The sequence below is a fragment of the Syzygium oleosum genome, unplaced genomic scaffold, assembly GCF_021117445.2.
Source record: "Syzygium oleosum isolate NSW1041296 unplaced genomic scaffold, Sole_v2.1 Sole_v2.01, whole genome shotgun sequence".
In the NCBI taxonomy this organism is placed as follows: domain Eukaryota; kingdom Viridiplantae; phylum Streptophyta; class Magnoliopsida; order Myrtales; family Myrtaceae; genus Syzygium; species Syzygium oleosum.
The window spans coordinates 30,428,543-30,446,753 of NW_026607485.1; the positions used below are offsets into that span (position 1 = coordinate 30,428,543).

An 18,211-nucleotide genomic window follows, 5' to 3' on the forward strand; every position below is an offset into this window, starting at 1 on the left:
TGGAAAGCCTACAAAAACCATCCTCGCTTTTGCAATTTCATTTCTTGCATCTTACATCAGTTGTGATTTTAATCTACTCTCTAAATTATGTCATTTTTTCCAACTTTACCCCCCGGCTCGCCACTTGAAAAACTATCTACCATGAAAATCCATCTATCCAAAACACTAATCCTACCCAACGACTACAACTTCGCCCCTATCCTTCCTACGCCGCACACGATTGTCGCGTTGCCAAACCCCCACCACGCCGCCTCAACTATCTCCTTCTATCCCGCCTTGAGCTCAAGTGTCCATTGCCGCCCAAATTGCATTGTCCAGAAGTAATATATTTCTTGCTTTCACATGTCTACTTATACTTCGAAATGTAGAACAGGAAGAGGTGCAAGCACATATGTTTTCCTCAACTATTGTGATTTTGGCCACCTGAACGAGGACTACATAGTGGCACTAAGGTTCTTTGTTATAGGTAGATTCCCATCATAAGTGCACTTTAGGACATCTGGCTTCCTGACTAGCCGAGGCCCCACTGGGATCTTGTTCTTTGGACGAATATCCTGCAATAGATACACTTCTTTAGACGGTATGCTATCCGGACTTTTTGAAAGTGATCTGGATCTGCTTACAGGTCGATAGGCAAGAAAAAACTCATGGAAGATAGACTTCGTGCAATGTTTGGCGGTATTAGTTATGGTGGACTAAAGCGTAAAAAAGAACAAGGAAATCGAATATAGTTTGATGGATGAAAAGGTGGTGGAAGATGGAAAAGAATATACATCTACCCATCAAAATTATTTAGCATGTTCCATCTAGTTTCTATTTGTTGCGTCATTCGCCGCTTTATGAGCGAACTATCCGTAGATTCTAGTTGAATGCGGTCTTTTATCAGAACACGTTGAGTTCATCATCGAGGATGAGGAGGAGCTTAGTTTGTGACAGAAGTACCTGATCAAAGATGGACGTGGGGATTGCAAGTGTTGCTACAGCATTAGGGGAATCCACAATTCCAGATATCCTGCCTTCACATGGGCAGCAGGATAGTAGAAGGTACATCTGTCAGGACATGTGATTCTGTTAGTCACACTAGAGAGACTACATAAGATTACTTAAATTTGAGGAATGAGTTTCTGCTGGGAGCCTTTCTTTTTGTTCTTTTCTGTATCGATCCGATTCACCATGGATCACATGGTCACAGCCGTGGAATGATGTGGAACCCACCGCAAGATTTAACCGGCCCCTGATCGGACCCCAAGCAAGAATTTTCTGCATCTGTGTTGAGTAGTGATTTAGGTTTCTATGAGAGATGTGCAAACCTGCTCCTTGGAGTAGCCGAATTTAGAGAGGTAGTCAATGGCGTTTAGTACTGCCCGCTTGTATGCGACGGTGGCGTCAAGGTAATGCTGCCTCCCGCTCTCATCAACGCTGATCCCCTCAAACACCAGCCATTCCGAAAATCTCGGCTCCACCGGTCCTATCTCGAAGATTGGGTTCACATGGAGGGGAGTCGGTCCCATTGGTGTCAGGTACTCTTTCATCCCTCCCCTGATGATTTCACATCTAATTGACAAAGAAGCCCAGAATACCGTTTAGCAACCAAAAGTAAGGAAGACTTAACATTAATGCGTCGCATGATGAATGAGAGTAAATTTGGAAAGAAAAAGGTTAGTCGAAGTCGAGAAATAAAATCTCATAGGTTATAGATGCTCTATAAATCATGAGCCTGCAGATATCAGTCCTTGCCATGAGCATTGTGGTCGGATCTTGAGCATATATTACTGAAGCTCTGCGGTTTCTGGTTGCCAATGTCTCAAATTCCATGTGACTAACACATATTTCTTTAGAAGTAAGCGGAATTTCAACTGTTCAAGAGTACTTTGTTACTTCTCGGTTAGTTTATGAATTTTGCTTCTTGACAATTGGTAGGGGTGCTATTTTAAGCTTTTAAATCAATAGTCACTGCTTCTATTGAACTATAATGTTATGCAATGCGAAGAGATGAGAAATGGAACGTACTTGAGCTCTAAGAAGCCACTCATCTCGATTGCCCCGCAGAAGGAGACCTCACCATCACCCTGAGAGAAGTGCATATCGCCAGTGCTGAGGTTTGCTCCTTCCACAAAAACTGGGAGATATATCTTTGAACCCCTGCTTAGATTTTTGATGTCGCAGTTTCCCCCATTTTCTCTTCCCGGAGTCGTTCTTGCAGCTTCCCTCGCGATCCTTTCCCATTCAGGAGTGCCTCGTTGTATCTAAAGGATGGTTGATATCGGGACTGATATTCAGTTTAAGCAGTCGGTAAATGACCATTTTGCGGATTACATTACCTTGTGCATGCTTTAATATGAACGGCTTTCTATTGCTTGCTTCGATTGCTACAAGCTAGTTAATTGTATCGTACCTTGCCGAGGACGCAGCCTTTGGTTGATGGTAAGCTTGCTAGTGGCCTCATATGCAAAACCTCACATAGCTTTAGTGTCTGCAGTCCATTTTCTTCAACCTCTCTTTCCCTGTCGTTCCATATGTTCAGGAGTTCCTTAGATGGTGCAGTTCCAATTAATCCAGGGTGAGTCAAACCTGGAAACCTCACACCTAAGATTCATGTAGAAAATTGTCATTCCCCAGGCAAACCAATACAGTAATTTCAACATGTTACTATGCTTCAGGCATTAGGTTTGGAAGAGATAAAGCATGTAGAATTAGGACATATACCTGGTATTTGGGGTGAGTATGCATAGATTCCTTCGAAATACCAGATAGCTTTGGTTGCACATGGGAAATGATCTGTCAGAAACCCGCCTCCATGTTCTCTGTCGAATGTTGCTGTGAAACCCCATTCATCACCTGGCAGAGGACCCAGGTTGCATATCTCGACAGCGAGAAGATCGCCTGGCTTCGCCGGAACTCCATCTGTATCCAGAACCCTGATCGGTCCACTCAGGTAGTGACCCTGGATCAGAAGTAAACAACCAGAATCAACAACTCTACTGAGGTATTCACTTACAACAGGCTTAGAAGCTCCCTACAGAGAGTCTCTCATAGCTGGTAGTCTTTAGCCTTGCTTAATTTTTGAGTTGACTTTTGATTGCTTCACCTGATGTGTAAGCAAGAGTTGGCAACTCTTATTTTAGCTCGCTTCGCATTGGATGGCACTTACTGAGGTCAGATCAATGGATTTCACAGTCCAGTTGACCATCCCTATCCTAAAGAGCTCACCGCCCGTAACCACCATGGCCGGCGGGTCTTTCGGGGTGCCAGCAGTTGTGGAGAGGCAGTTTTCGGTCCCATGGCTTCTTTGTTCAAGTGTATTGGCACTACTGATCTCGGTGTTGGAGGAGCCATTCATGGGTGTGAATGAAAAATTGCAGAGAGCTTACAAATGAAATTTGTGGTTCATCAGGACAAAGGAGGTTTGACTTCTCCAAGATTGGTGGAAATCGTGAATTCAATTAGACCAGAAGACAAGTGAGAGACGTGACGGGGGAGAATCAATAGCAAACTGGAGAACTCACGATGGACAGGTTGGCATGCTTGATGTCCTCGGCGGTGTACTCTTGTGTGATCCCGCCGCCGCTCCAGTCCACCATCTCCACCCGGAAGACCTCGCCGGTCCGTACCTCGGTGACCGGCGGGATCTCCGGGTGCCACCGGCTGTGGAGGGGAAGCGCCTGCTCGTGGGGCTTCTTCTTCACATCTATGGGGATGACCAGCCTCGGACCATGTTGAGCCATTCCTGTCTTCTCTCCCAATTCAAGAATTGAATGAGTCCACTCGGGGAGCCAAAACCTTATGGAAGTGTGGGTATTTCTTGGTACTCAGGAGATGGCACAGGGGCTCAAAAAGAGTTGCTTTTAGATATGCAGACTTAGGTGGATGATTTTGAGGGACATTATTGACACCTCCAATGGTTTGATTTTTCTTTCTCTACTAGTGGAAGGACCACTCTATACCGATGGAGATTGTGATGGGAAAATAGTTGTTGGGAGATCAATTTTGTTGTTATTCTTCATCGAGCGAACATCCATGACCTTCCATTCGAATGATTACCTTGCTCTATTGAGCCAGGACCTACTATCACTTGATATCATTAGACAATGACGGCGCCAACAACAACATCCATAACAATGAGCTAAGGCTTTTCATTTCTACTACACTCATCTTTATGTATTGGTATTTGGTGGCCAATCACCAAGTGCTACAGAGGATTGTGATGATAAATTGGTCTAGCTCCAATGCCAAATGACGAAGAACGGAAGTGCGTGGCGAAGATAGGTTTAGAAATCACACAGAAAGGGAAGAGAATCGGATAGCAAGAAAGGGGGAAAGGAAGTGGTGAAAGTTGGAGGAGAAATAAAGAAACGCCAATTCATGTGGGAATGAAGACAGGCCAAATACAAAATATTCATTAATCAAATCATCAAGTGCAAGTTATCTCGGCTATTTCTTAAAAGCAAACCCTAATAAAACACTAGGAAAATAACTCTAAATAAGGAACTTTAGTAGAAATATATATTCTTAATCATAGACAATGTCAAAATAACTACATTAAACGAAGAAACAAATCGATAAATTGGTGGTCGGAGAAACCTGTCTTATGTCAGATCATTCGCTTTGTTCTCATCTTATAGAATATCGCCTTAAACTCAGGTGATATTAGATCGTCCCACAAAACGTCGGGTTCTCAATTCGTCTGCAACATAGACCCAAAAACATCAGAAGCATTCAAGTCTTTAGGATAATTTGATCTCAAAACTCGTGGGCTTTTCCATTTCAGATTGAACAGAAAAATTTAATTGATAAGATGCTCGGTGATATGTAATCAAATATCTTTTCAATGATACTTTTTGCATTGTGACTCTGGATGATTGCTTCAAAGAAAAGGATAGCCAAAGCGAAGATGCTCGGCGATACGTACACGATAAGACTTTCATCATCTCTCTGTCGCTAATGTCGATTCACTTGGTTGTCTGTATTCGATTCAACATCGGACACATGTGCTGCTGATGGCAACCACCATCCTGAATAATTGCAAGTTCATCTTGAGATGCCAAAAGCTTTTAGTGCTTTTGGAATCTAAGTGACGGCTGTTTTGCTTGACCAATCGGATGAAACTCGCCATGATCACATTCGTTCACAAACCTTAGCCTTTTTGCGATGGAAAGATGCTGCTGTCTAATCCCTAATTTGTGTTGAGCATCAGATACGCGGCAACAACTTGATTTGATGGAAGAAATTTTTGAAGGTGAAACAATTGCAACTCACGCAAAGAAAAGAAGACGATAGATAGAATTTTCTAACTCAATATATTTCACTCAGATTTCACTCTTATAAAAAATTACAAGACTCCCCTATTTAAAGAAAAGTTACGTGACCCTTATCTTTCCTAAAATATAACTAGAAAGAATATCTCACAATATCTTATCTTATCTCTTAATATCTAACCATATCTCTTAATCTCTCATCATATATCTGAAAAAACAATTATTTCACCTAAAAACACGAAAAATCAAAATATGGAAATACGAACAGACTCAAAAAAAGAAACAAGTACCAACAAATTTGGTTTAATTTCTAACACTCTCCCTTAAACCAAATTCTCTTCCATCGATCATTCCAAGCAGGCTCTTGAACTTTTGAAAAGCATCGATCTTGAGAGGTTTAGTAAAAAAATCTGCTACTTAATCTCTGGTCTTCACATGCGATACTTCAACTTCATTCTCTTTAACCTGTTCTCGGATGAAGTGGTATCGAACATCAATATGTTTACTTCGTTCATGAAAAATTGGATTTTCGCCAAAGCAATAGCCGAAACATTATCAACAAAAATCTCCATTGCTTTCTTCTGCTCCATAAAAATATTTTTGAGTAGTCTTCTCAACCATATTGCATGACAAACACATGAAGATGCAGCTACATATTCAGCTTCACATGTCGACAGAGTAACACTTGATTGCTTCTTTGATGACCACGTGAAAGCAGTGTCGCACAAGAAAAATACAAATCCCGTGGTGCTTTTTCGATCGTCGATATCTCCACCATAATCACTATTCGAATAAGCTCTAAGTTTGAAAGATTTAGAGCAATAATAGTGTAAGCCATGAGAAATAGTACCTTTGATGTACCGAAGTATTCTCTTTGCAGCTTTAAGATGAGATGATTTCGGCTTCTCCATGTATCGACTCACAATTCCAACACTATACATAATATCCGGTCTCGTGCATGTCAAGTATCTCAAACTCCCAATCAAGCTTCTATAATATGTCGAATCAACATCGGCACCATCATCAAACTTCGAAAGCTTGGTTCCGCACTCCATTGGTGTATTGACAGGCATACAGTTGTTCATGTTGAATTTTTCAAGGATATTTTCTGCATATCCTTTTTGAGAAATAAAAATCCCATCGGTACTTTGCTCCACTTCGATACCAAGGAAATGATTCATGAGACCATTATCGGTCATCTCAAATTCTTTCACCATCGATGCCTTAAAAGCATCAATCATTGCCGAATTATTTCCTGTAAAAACAAAATCATCAACATATAAACAGGCGAGTAGAATATCACCTTTTTCTTACTTCAAATAGAGTGCATGCTCGTATGGACATTGAGAGAATTCATTCGCCTTGAAATATGCATCAATTCTGGAATTCCATGCTCTCGATGCTTCTTTAAGCCCATATAGAGCTTTCTTCAACCTCAGCACTTTGTCTTCATGACCTTTCACAACAAACCCCTTGGGTTGTTCGACATAAATTTCTTCTTCAAGGATGCCATTCAAGAATGCTGATTTGACATCCATTTGATAAATCCGCCAATTATTTTGAGCAGCAATGGCAAAAACTTCATCATAGTTGATTTCGGCTTTTTGCTTGTACCCCTTCTTGACTAATCTAGCTTTGTATCTTGTCACTTCACCTTTCTCATTCTTCTTGGCCTTGTACACCCATTTAACACCAATCGATTTCTTGTCCTTCGGAAGATCAACAAGCTCCCATATTTGATTTTTCTCGATGGCTTCAATTTCTTCGTTCATGGCTTTTTTCCACTTTTCTTCTTTGACCGCATCATCATAAGCAAGTGGTTCATAATCTGCAAGAAGACATATAAGATGAAGCTCTTCGGTAGCTTTGTAAATTTCAGACAATCTTCTCGATCTTGGCACTAGCGGTTCATCGACACTATTTGAAGAGGATGGTATTGATGAACTTGAAGAAGATGTTGGAGAAGAAGGTGAAGGTTGATCCTTCAACTCCGTTTGATCGGAATCACCACGAACATTCGCTTCTTCTTTTAGATTTTCTTCCCACATTCCATCTTCATCGAACTTGACATCTCTACTTACATACACTTTCAAAGTGTTAGGGTCAAATAATCGATAGGCTTTGGATGATGAGTCATACTCAATAAAGATGAGCTTTTTGCTCTTGTCTTCAAGTTTCGATCTTTTTTGGTCCGGGACATGAGCATAGGCAATGCTCCCGAAAATTCTCAAGTGCGAAACACTTGGTGTTCTCCTGGTCCATGCCTCTTGTGGAGTTACGCCTTCAAGTCCATATGTGGGACATCTATTTTGAAGATAGACGGCACACGAAACAGCTTCAGCCCAAAGTTCCTTTGACAAATTTTTGCTCTTCAACATGCTTCGAACCATATCAAGAATGGTTCTATTTTTTCGTTCAGCCGCACCGTTTTGTTGAGGAGAATACGGGGCTGTCAAGAAACGCCGAATACCATGATTTTCACAGAATTTGTTGAATATAGCTGAGGTGAATTCTCCACCATGATCAGTCCTCAAAGCCTTGATAAAATAGCCGCTTTCCTTTTTAGCCAGGTTCTTGAATTATTTGAAAGTATCAAACACTTCTATCTTTTCTTTCAAAAAATACACCCAAGTTTTCCGAGTAAAATCATCATTAAAAGTAACAAAATATCGATGATTACCATATGAGTGAGGATTGATCGGGCCACACAAATCAGAATGAATCAACTCAAGCGGCTTCTTCGCTCGATAAGTCGCCTCCTTCGGAAAGCTAGTTTTAGAATGCTTGCCGATAACACACCCTTCACATAATTGATCGGGATGATCAATATGTGGTAAGCCATAAACCATCTTCTTGCGAGAAAGCAAATTGAGTCCGCCAAAATTGAGATGGCCGAACCTCAAATGCCACAACCATGAAGGATCATCTACGCACGCCTTTAGACATCGAGACATCTCACTCTTTATATTAAGAATAAACATCATGTTCTTTGACATCTTCACATTTGCAATCAGTTTATTATTTCGATCTCTCAACATAAGATTAAGATATCTCATATGAACAGTATAACCTTTCTCCAGAAGTTGTCCCAAACTCAAGATATTGCTTGACATTTTTGGAACATAATAAACATTGGTAATAAACTGACGTGCACCATTCTTTAAGCGAATCAAAATTGTACCTTTCCCTTCAACAAGAATTTTAGAGTTATCACCGAATGAGATAGTCCCTTTAATTGTCTCATCTAACTCGGCAAACATCTCCTTTCTCCCGCACATGTGATTGCTTGCGCCGGTATCCAAATACCACGTATCGCTTTGACCTTCTTCATATTCTTTGAATGCCAATAAGAGAACTTGATCAGCATCATTCACCAAGTTCGCCTTTTCGTCTGCTCTGCTACTTTCTTTATTCCAGCAGTTAGAAGCATAATGGTCAAGTTTATTGCAATGATAACATCGGATTTTAGATTTATCATACCATTGGCTTGCCGAGTTTTTCCCTCTTCCACGAACACCTCTTTGGTACTGGTATCCTCCATCACTTCGAGCAGGATCTCCTCTGCTTCGTCCACGACCTCTTCCTCGAAAGTGACCTCGGCCACGACCTCGATCACGATCTTGATTTGTCCCGCGATTTTGTACGTGATCTCTTCTTTGCTCCTTATCATCTCGAATGGTCAATTGCGTTTGGAGAACTTCCTCCACCGGTTCAATCTTTTTCTTTTTAAACCTTTCTTCATGGGCTTGTAATGAACCCATAAGTTCATCGACCGTCATGGCATCCAAGTCTTTGGATTCTTCAATTGCAACCGCAATATGATCATACTTCTTGTCTAAGGACCGAAGTATTTTCTCAACAACACGAACATCGGAAACGTCTTCTCCGTTTCTTTTCATTTGATTAACAATTGCCAAAATTCCCGTTAAATAATCAGCAATCGATTCAGATTCTTTCCTATGAATTACCTCGAATTCGCCTCTCAAGGTTTGAAGGCGAATCTTCTCAACTTTCTGAACTCCTTGATGTGTGTTTTGAAGAATCTCCTATGCCTCTTTAGCGGTAGTGGCATTCGAAACTTTTTCGAACATGGAATCATCTAACGCTTAATAGATGATCGACAAGGCATATTGATCTTTCGTTCGAACCTTCTCCAAGGCATTCCTCTGATTTTGGTTCAACGTGGCTTCATCCTCTGGCTCATCATAGCTAGTGTTAACAAGTTCCCACACACCGTAGGCGCCGAGTAGAGCTTTCATTCTAACAGCTCAGTTACCATAATTTTCTTTGGTAAGACAAGGGTATTGAAGAGGAAGCTGATTGTTCGTTGAGGCCATGATCACAAACCGTAAGCTCTGATACCAATTTGTTGAGCGTCAGAGACGCGGCAACAACTTGATTTGATGGAAGAAATTTTTGAAGGTGAAACAATCACAACTCGCGCAAAGAAAAGAAGAGGATAGATAGAATTTTCTGACTCAATATATTTCACTCAGATTTCACTCTTATAAAAAAATTACAAGACTTCCCTATTTAAAGAAAAGTTACTTGACCCTTATCTTTCCTAAAATATAACTAGAAAGAATATCTCACAATATCTTATCTTATCTCTTAATATCTAACCATATCTCTTAATATCTCACCATATATCTGAAAAAACAATTATTTCACCTAAAAACACGAAAAATCAAAATATGGAAATACGAACAGACTCAAAAAAAGAAACAAGTACCAATAAATTTGGTTTAATTTCTAACAATTTGCTCCCACAGGTGGGACCTGCAGATCGGAGTCTTAGGATTATGCTGGCAATTGTGCTTACAATCTACCGGTTTGAAACTTTTTGTGATACAGACATTAATTTGTTATACCAATTTGAGATTTTTGATGATATTAGTCTTTAATTATATCATATTAAGTGAGGTTGCTCCCGATTGTACTTGTTCAGTGGAACTGTTTTTTGTTGGCAATTTGTCACTGTGGATGCAATTTACCTACCAACTCTTGTAATAACGGAAAATGATGTCTATTTCACCCTTTCCTCATAGCCATAGTAATGATTCATTCCTTTTCTTCAGAGAATTTGAAAAACCATCCTAACTTTTATGCGCAAATCAAATACCTCCATAGTTTTGAAAGCCTACAAAAACCATCCTCAGCTTTTGCAATTTCACTTCTCGCATCCTACATCAGTTGTGATTTTTATCTACTCTCTAGATTATGTCATTTTTTCCAACTTTACCCTCCCGGCTCACCACTTGAAAAACAATCTACCATGAAAATCCACCTATCCAAAACACTGATCCAACCCAACGTCTACAACTTAGCCCCCCTCCTCCCTGCGCCGCCCACGACTGTCGCGTAGCCGAATCACCGCCCGACTACCTCGACTGTCTCCCTCTCTCCAACCTTGAGCTCGAGTGTCCATTGCCGCCCAAATTGCATTGTCCAGAAGTAACATGTTTCTTGTTTTCACAGGTCTACTTATACTTTGTAAAAGTGGAATAGAAAGAGGTGCAAGCACATATGTTTTCCTTAACTATTGTGATTTTGGCCACCTGAGCAAGGACTACATAGTGGCACTAAGGTTCTTTGTTATAGGTAGATTCCCATCATAAGTGCACTTGAGGACATCTGGCCTCCTGACTAGCCAAGGCCCCACTGGGACCGTGTTCTTCGGACGAATATCCTGCAATAAATACACTTCTTTAGACGGTATGCTATCTGGACTTGCTGAAAGTGATCCGGATCTTCTTACGGATTGATAGGCAAGAAAAAACTCATGGAAGATAGACTTCATGCAATGTTTAGCGGTATTAGTTATGGTGGACTTAAGCGAAAAGAAGAACAAGGAAATCGAGTATAGTTTGATGGATGAAAAGGTGGTGGAAGACGGAAAAGAATATACATCCACCCATCGAAAAAATTCGCTAGTTTAATGATCTAATATGTACCAGTGGAGTAGCATGTTTCATCTACTTTCTATTTGTTGCGTCATTCGCCACTTTATGAGCAAACTATCTGTAGATTCTAGTTGAAGTCGTTTATCAGGATGCTTTGAGTTCATCATCGAGGATGAGGAGGAGCTTAGTTTGTGACAGAGGTACCAGATCAAAGATGGACGTTGGGATTGCAAGTGTTGCTACAGCATTAGGGGAATCCACAATTCCAGATATCCTGCCTTCACATGGGAAGCAGGATAGTAGAAGGTACATCTGTCAGGACATGTGATTCTGTCAGTCACACTAAAGATACTATATAAGATTAGTCAAATTTGAGGAATGGGTTTTTGTTGGGAGTCTTTTTTTTTTCTTTTCAGAATTGATCCGATTCACCCAGATCACAGGATCGCAGCCGTTGCATGATGTGGAACCAGGTGGAACCCACCGCAAGATTTAACCGGTCCCTGATCAGACCCAGGCGAGAATTTTCTGCATCAGTGTTGAGTAGTGATTTAGGTTTCTATAAGAGATGTGCAAACGTGCTCCTTGGAGTAGCCGAATTTGGAGAGGTAGTCAATGGCGTTTAGTACTGCCCGCTTGTATGCGACGGTGGCATCAAGGTAATGCTGCCTCCCGCTCTCATCAACGCTGATCCCCTCAAACACCAGCCATTCTGAAAATCTCGGTTCCACCGGTCCTATCTCAAAGATTGGGTTCACATGGGGAGGAGTCGGTCCCAATGGTGTAAGGTACTCTTTCATCCCTCCCCCGATGATTTCGCATCTAATTGACGAAGAAGCCTAGAATACCGTTTAGCAACCAAAAGTAAGGAAGACTTAACATTCATGTGTTGCATGATGAACGAGAGTAAATTTGGAAAGAAAAAGATTAGTCGAAGTCGGGAAATAAAATCTCAGAGGTTATAGATGCTCTATAAATCATGAGCAGTGTGGTCGAATCTTGAGCATATACTACCGAAGCTATGTGAGTTTCTGGTTGCCAATGTCTCAAATTCTATGTGACTAACACGTATTTCTTTAGAAGTAAGTGGAGTTTCAACTGTTTTAACTGTTAAAGAGTACTTGTTACTTCTCATTTAGTTATGAATTTTGCTTCTTGACCATTGGTAGGGGTGCTATTTTACGCTTTTAAATCAATAGTCACTGCTTCTATTGAACTATAATGTTATGTAATGCGAAGAGATGAGAAATGGACCGTACTTGAGCTCTAAGAAGCCACTCATCTCGATTGCCCCGCGCGAAGGAGACCTCACCATCACCCCGAGAGAAGTGCATATCGCCAAGTCTTGAGGTTTGCTCCTTCCACAAAAACTCGGGAGATATATCTTTGAACCACTGCTTAGATTTTTGATGTCGCAGTTTCCCCCATTTTCTCTTCCTGGAGTTGTTCTTGCAGCTTCCCTCGCGATCCTTTCCCATTCAGGAGTGCCTCCTTGAATCTAAGGATGGTTGATATCATGACTGATATTCAGTTTAAGCAGTCGGTAAATGACCATTTTGCGGATTACATTACCCTATGAGTGGCTTTCTATTGCTTGCTTCGATTGCTACGAGTTAGTTAATTGTATCATACCTTGCTGAGGACGAGGCCTTTGGTTGATGGTAAGCTTGCTAGTGGCCTCATATGCAAAACCTCACATAGCTTGAGTGTTTGCAGTCCATTTTCTTCAACCTCTCTTTCCCTGTCGTTCCATATGTTTAGGAGTTCCTTAGATGGTGCAGTTCCAATTAATCCAGGGTGAGTCATGATGTAGCTAGCAAGGATCACCTAGAGGGGGGTGAATAGCTGATTTTAAACAATTTTGATCAATTTATAGCGGAAATGATTGATCATAGTCGAGTCTGAATAAAATTCAGATTCAAAACAGTTTATATAGACAGTGTTCTTGGTGTGCAGTATGTAAAGCAAGAAATAAGGGATAGAAAAACTACACATGAGTTTATAGTGGTTCGGCTTATAGTAAGTCTATGTCCACTCTCCCACGCTGACAGCCTACTGGCTGGATTTCACTATGTAATCAAGAGGAATTACAGATTCTGAGTGACAGCACTCTTGTGTATGATAGGACTCTTTATCTCACACAATCACTCTTACAAAGTATCCCTCAAGATCTTAGTGTTTAGCTCAAGAAAGACAAGAGAAAGGATCAGAGTATGCTCAGACTTTGGACTTGTTGATTCTTGATTTCGTTCTCTTCATTCTGCTCCTCGCTGATCTCCTTTTATACTCCTCCACTTCCAAACTAGCCGTTGGACAGTCTTCAGAGGATCATCTTCCAATCTTCATCTTAGACAGATTTGTATAAAATGGATTGAGTAGCCGTTTGCTGACAAAATCTGAATCCCGCTGATTCTGGTCGCCATACAATCAGAATCTTGATTTCTATAAGTAGAGCTTTATCCGTTGTAATGCATACTTGTCATAATGTTTGATTGTCAATCAATTATAGCTTTAGATTGAGACAATCAAAACTTTCCTTTTGTGAAATCCATGCCAGATTACTAGCTATTGTGTTTCGTTCCGAAAGAGTTTTGCTTCTGCGTCTGAAAAACTTCTGCATCTGCATCTGCATAACTTCTGCGTCTGCGTCTGCATAACTTCTGCGTCTGCGTTTCTTTTAAAACTTAGATTAGTAGGGTTCTTTTAATAAGATATGAACCTATTTCTCAAAGGGTCTAAAGTTCTTTGAAGACTTAAAATAGAGTCTGAATGACTTTTATGGTAAAGTTTGAACTTCTCATTCTGAGTCTGAACTTTTAGTTTTGAGAACTTGTAAAGTTTGATATTTCCTTATGAACTTCCAAAATATATTAACCTGGAATGAAATGCATGTCAGATTCACAAGATAAACATAGAAAGTTTTGTCAGCTTTAAAATTCATTAAGAGTTTTCCTCAACAAGTCAAACCTGGAAACGTCACACCTAAGGTTCATGTAGAAAATTGTCATTCCCCAGGCAAACCAATACAGTAATTTCAACATGTTACTATGCTTCAGGCATTAGGTTTGGAAGAAATAAAGCATGCAGAATTAGGACATATACCCGATATTTGTGGTGAGTATGCATAGATTCCTTCAATATGGGAAATGATCTGTCAGAAACTCGCCTCCATTTTCTCTGTCGAATGTTGCTGTGTAACCGCATTCATCACCTGGCAGAGGACCCAGGTCACATATCTCAACAGTGAGAAGATTGCCCGTGTTGTAGAAGCCAAGCGATCGAACAATAAAATTGACAAAACAAGAAAATAAATCGAACACCAGATTTACTTGGTTCGGTCGTAGTGACCTACGTCCACGGGGAGAGCAGCACGGAATTTCACTATAGATCAAACGATACAATAGAGATTACAACCGCACTCGAGTCACTCAAATACTCTCGGTGTTTCCCAAGCTCTAATTACACTCAATAACACACGCAGTGTTTAGCCCCACAATTTCTTGCGAAATAATCTTTCAATCTCACGAAGGAATTATACGCAAATCTTATCATAAGATTTACGCTTGAACACTAATTCTTCTTGGATGTAATTCATGAACGAGAATCCACGGAAATACCCACCGCCAAGCACTCACGAACGCGGCGCTTCCTTCTTCATGCACAATAACAGTGCTTCTTGTTCACTTGCACGGCACACCAAGCACTCACATTAGGGCGCTTCAAGACTCACGATCAACTTCTGGCCTGGAACCAACGTGAAAGCCATATATATATCTGCTCGTATGTCCACCGCCTAAAGGAGTGCAAGATTTGGTCAACAAAGTCCACGTCAGACTTTCCTTTTTCTTTCTTGACCGAATCATATTGGAAATCAATTTCTCTGGTTTCCTCTTTTGATCAACTTCAATTAGGTTTCCTTTTCTTGGAGTCTTGTTTTCACGGTCAACACAAGTCTAACTAGACTTTCTACTTTTGACTTCCTTGGCCAACTGCACGAACCGAACAGGAAATATAGATTTCCATGGTGGACATCCATAAATATTCAACTTTCAGATTTTCCTTTTATTTATTTTGGATCGAGTTTCGTTTACGGGCTCAAACTCGAGACATATTTTAACAGCCCGGTTTCGCGGGAACTCCATCTGGATCCAGAACTCTGATCGGTCCACTCAGGTAATGACCCTAGATAAGAAGTAAATGACCGGAATCAACAACTCTACTGAGGTATTCACATACAACAGGCTTAAAAGCTCCCTATAGAGAGTCTCTCATAGCTCATAGTCTTTAGCCTTGCTTAATTTTTGAGTTGACTTTCTATTGCTTCACCCGATGTGTAAGCAAGAGTTGGAAACTCCTATTTGAGCTTGCTTCGCATTGGCTGGCACTTACCGTGGTCATATCAATGGATTTCACAGTATAGTCTACCATCTCTATCCTAAAGAGCTCACCGCCCGTAACCACCACGGCTGGCGGGTCTTTCAGGGTGACGACGGTTGTGGAGAGGCAGTTTTCGGTCCCATGGCTTCTTTGTTCAAGTGTATTGGCACTACTGATCTCGGTGTTGGAGGAGCCATTCATGGGTGTGGATGAAAAATTGCAGAGAGCTCACAAATGAAATTTATGGTTCATTAGGACAAAGGAGGTTTGACTTCTCCAAGATTGGGGGAAATCGTGAATACAATTAGATCGGAAGATAAGCGAGAGACGTGACGGGGGAAAATCAATAGCAAACTGGAGAACTCACGATGGACAGGTCGGCATGCTTGATGTCCTTAGCGGAATACTCTTGCGTGATCCTGTCGCCGCTCCAATCCACCATCTCCACCCAGAAGACCTCGCCCGTCCGTACCTCCGCAACTGGCGGGATCTCCGGGTGCCACTGGCTGTGAAGGGGAAGCACTTGCTCGCGGGGCTTCTTCTTCACATCTATTGGGATGACCATTGAGCCATTTCAAGTTTTCTTGCAACCTAGGAATTGATGAGTCCACTTGGGAAGCCAAGATGTATGGAATCATAGGTGTATCTTAGTAACCTAGGAGATGGCACAAAGAGTTAAAAAAGATGTTTTGTCGGAATTCGACTCGGCAACGAAATACCTTTTAGTTATTTTATTAGAAGAGACAAGTTTTGTGGCAATTCTGGACAGAAAATATCACAGGCGGACAAGGGAATTAATAACTTCACTTCAAACGAAACTGAACGTACATAAATTGTGCTGGAACTTAATCGATAACAAAGCCTGAGAATGTAAAGATAAAATGCTGAAATTTAATCAACGACGAGGAACCGGGGAACTATAGCAAAGATACACATCGAAATTTAATCGATGATGTGGATTTGGAAATTACAGCTACGAAATACGTTGGAATTTAATTGACAACGTGAATATGAAAATTATAACTACTGTGCAAAAATTAAAAGATATCGTGTTTGTTTGTTTGTGTGCGAAAGTTTCTACAATACACAAACACTAGTATTTATAGTTTTTCTGCAATATAGTGTTTGCCTTCGTATCTCCAGAGCTTTCGATTACATATCTTCACGTCGTCATGACTTCTCATCTTAAGGTGAATAACTTCCTCATCCTATCTGCGATTACAAGAAGTTACAATAATACTTATCCGAAAGAAACTCAAATGACTGAAAATATCACTATTAGGCAGTTACACATCAATGATGTTGATGACTTCATCCTAAATAAGTGTCATTTGCTATCGATAACTTCCTTGGATGTCGATGCTCTTCAAGTTGTTGGACATTTATGTAAAAGAGCTTAAATATCCAAAATGATCGATATACTCTTCAAGTTGTCGACATTTAACTAAAAGAGCTTAAATATCCGAAAATATCGCTAACTATCAAGTTGTCGACTGTTGTTTTTATCGATGACTTCTTGTAACATTCCTAATTTGAACTGAGACGACCAAAGGAAGATGGCCATAGAATTAGTGTGCGGACTGATTCGAGGGTCGGTCATGGATTGGCTAATATGATTGAAACTAGTATCTAGAGGGTTGGTGATGATCTGATCAAAAGATCGTTCATGGATAGGCCAAGAGGTCGACAATGAAAAGACTTTCTTGTCATGCAAGTCGATTAGAGCGATTCGACCATAGATTGACCTTTCGACCAAAAGGGTCGCTAGTGGGACAATTCGGATGACCATGGATCATATCGTGTAGGCATGTATCGGTCGCGGGTGATTCCACACGATCATGCACCGATCATGGGCGACCATGGACTGATTCCGTTGTTCGATTCCATGCGACTATATGACAACCGAGGGTCGACCATGGATCGTTGATGCTCGAACATGGATTGATCACGAATCGGCCATGGATTGTTGTGTTGAATTGGGTAGACCATGGACAGGCTATGTGCCAGGCCTCGCGCCAGGCCATGGACCAGCTGTGTGCCCGTCAAATAGGCCACGGGCCGGCCATGTGCCCATTTGTATGTCGACCATTGTGCCCATTAGTTCGGGCCCAGACCTAGCCCCGAGCCAATTAGACTTGGTCATGGGCCGTGCATTGTGCCGCCCATGAGCCAATGTATGTGTCCGATCCATGAATCGATCCCTCGACCGTGTGTCCTATCCATGCGCACGGCACATTGCTCGTGTGGCCTAGCTGTGCGCCCGGCACACCGTTCGTGCGGCCCGGTCCCATGCCCATGTACTCGGCCCTATGCCCGTGCGGCAGGCTCGGTGCCCGTATGGCCCGGCCATGAGCCCAGCCTTGTGCCTGAGTGGCCCAGCTGTGTGCCAGGCCCTGTGCCGGTCAAGTTTGTCCAAACAAGTTCACTACTTGGTCATTCTAGATTTTGGTTCAATACCACTTAGACATTATTTGGCCCCGAACCTCGGATTTCTAAAGGGGAGGGTCGATCGTTTAAGGCACCTAAAACCTTGATTACCTTAGTTCTTTGCCAAACCAAATTTAGTGAAATTTGGTGTCCAAAGAAGGAAGTGCCAATAGAACTAAGCAAGGACCCAATTATTGAGTGTTTCTTAATATAGTCATGTGATTCACGCCTAGCATGCTTCTTGGACAA

The 18,211-nt window shown here is 41.4% G+C and overlaps 1 protein-coding gene and 1 pseudogene across 1 annotated transcript; both read right to left on the reverse strand.

The window, feature by feature from the left end:
- Window positions 1–310: 310 nt before the first annotated feature.
- Window positions 311–3,969, reverse strand: LOC115691561 (uncharacterized). Its single transcript, XM_030618236.2, has 7 exons — window positions 3,507–3,969; window positions 2,707–2,944; window positions 2,396–2,586; window positions 2,011–2,246; window positions 1,311–1,554; window positions 943–1,050; window positions 311–554 (listed from the first exon to the last, which is right to left on the reverse strand). The coding sequence occupies exons 1-7, from the start codon at window positions 3,723–3,725 to the stop codon at window positions 435–437; spliced, it is 1,356 nt and encodes a 451-aa protein (XP_030474096.1). The 5' UTR covers window positions 3,726–3,969; the 3' UTR covers window positions 311–434.
- A 6,713-nt stretch (window positions 3,970–10,682) lies between these two features.
- On the reverse strand, window positions 10,683–16,100 carry LOC115691563 (uncharacterized; annotated as a pseudogene).
- Between the last annotated feature and the right edge of the window lie 2,111 nt (window positions 16,101–18,211).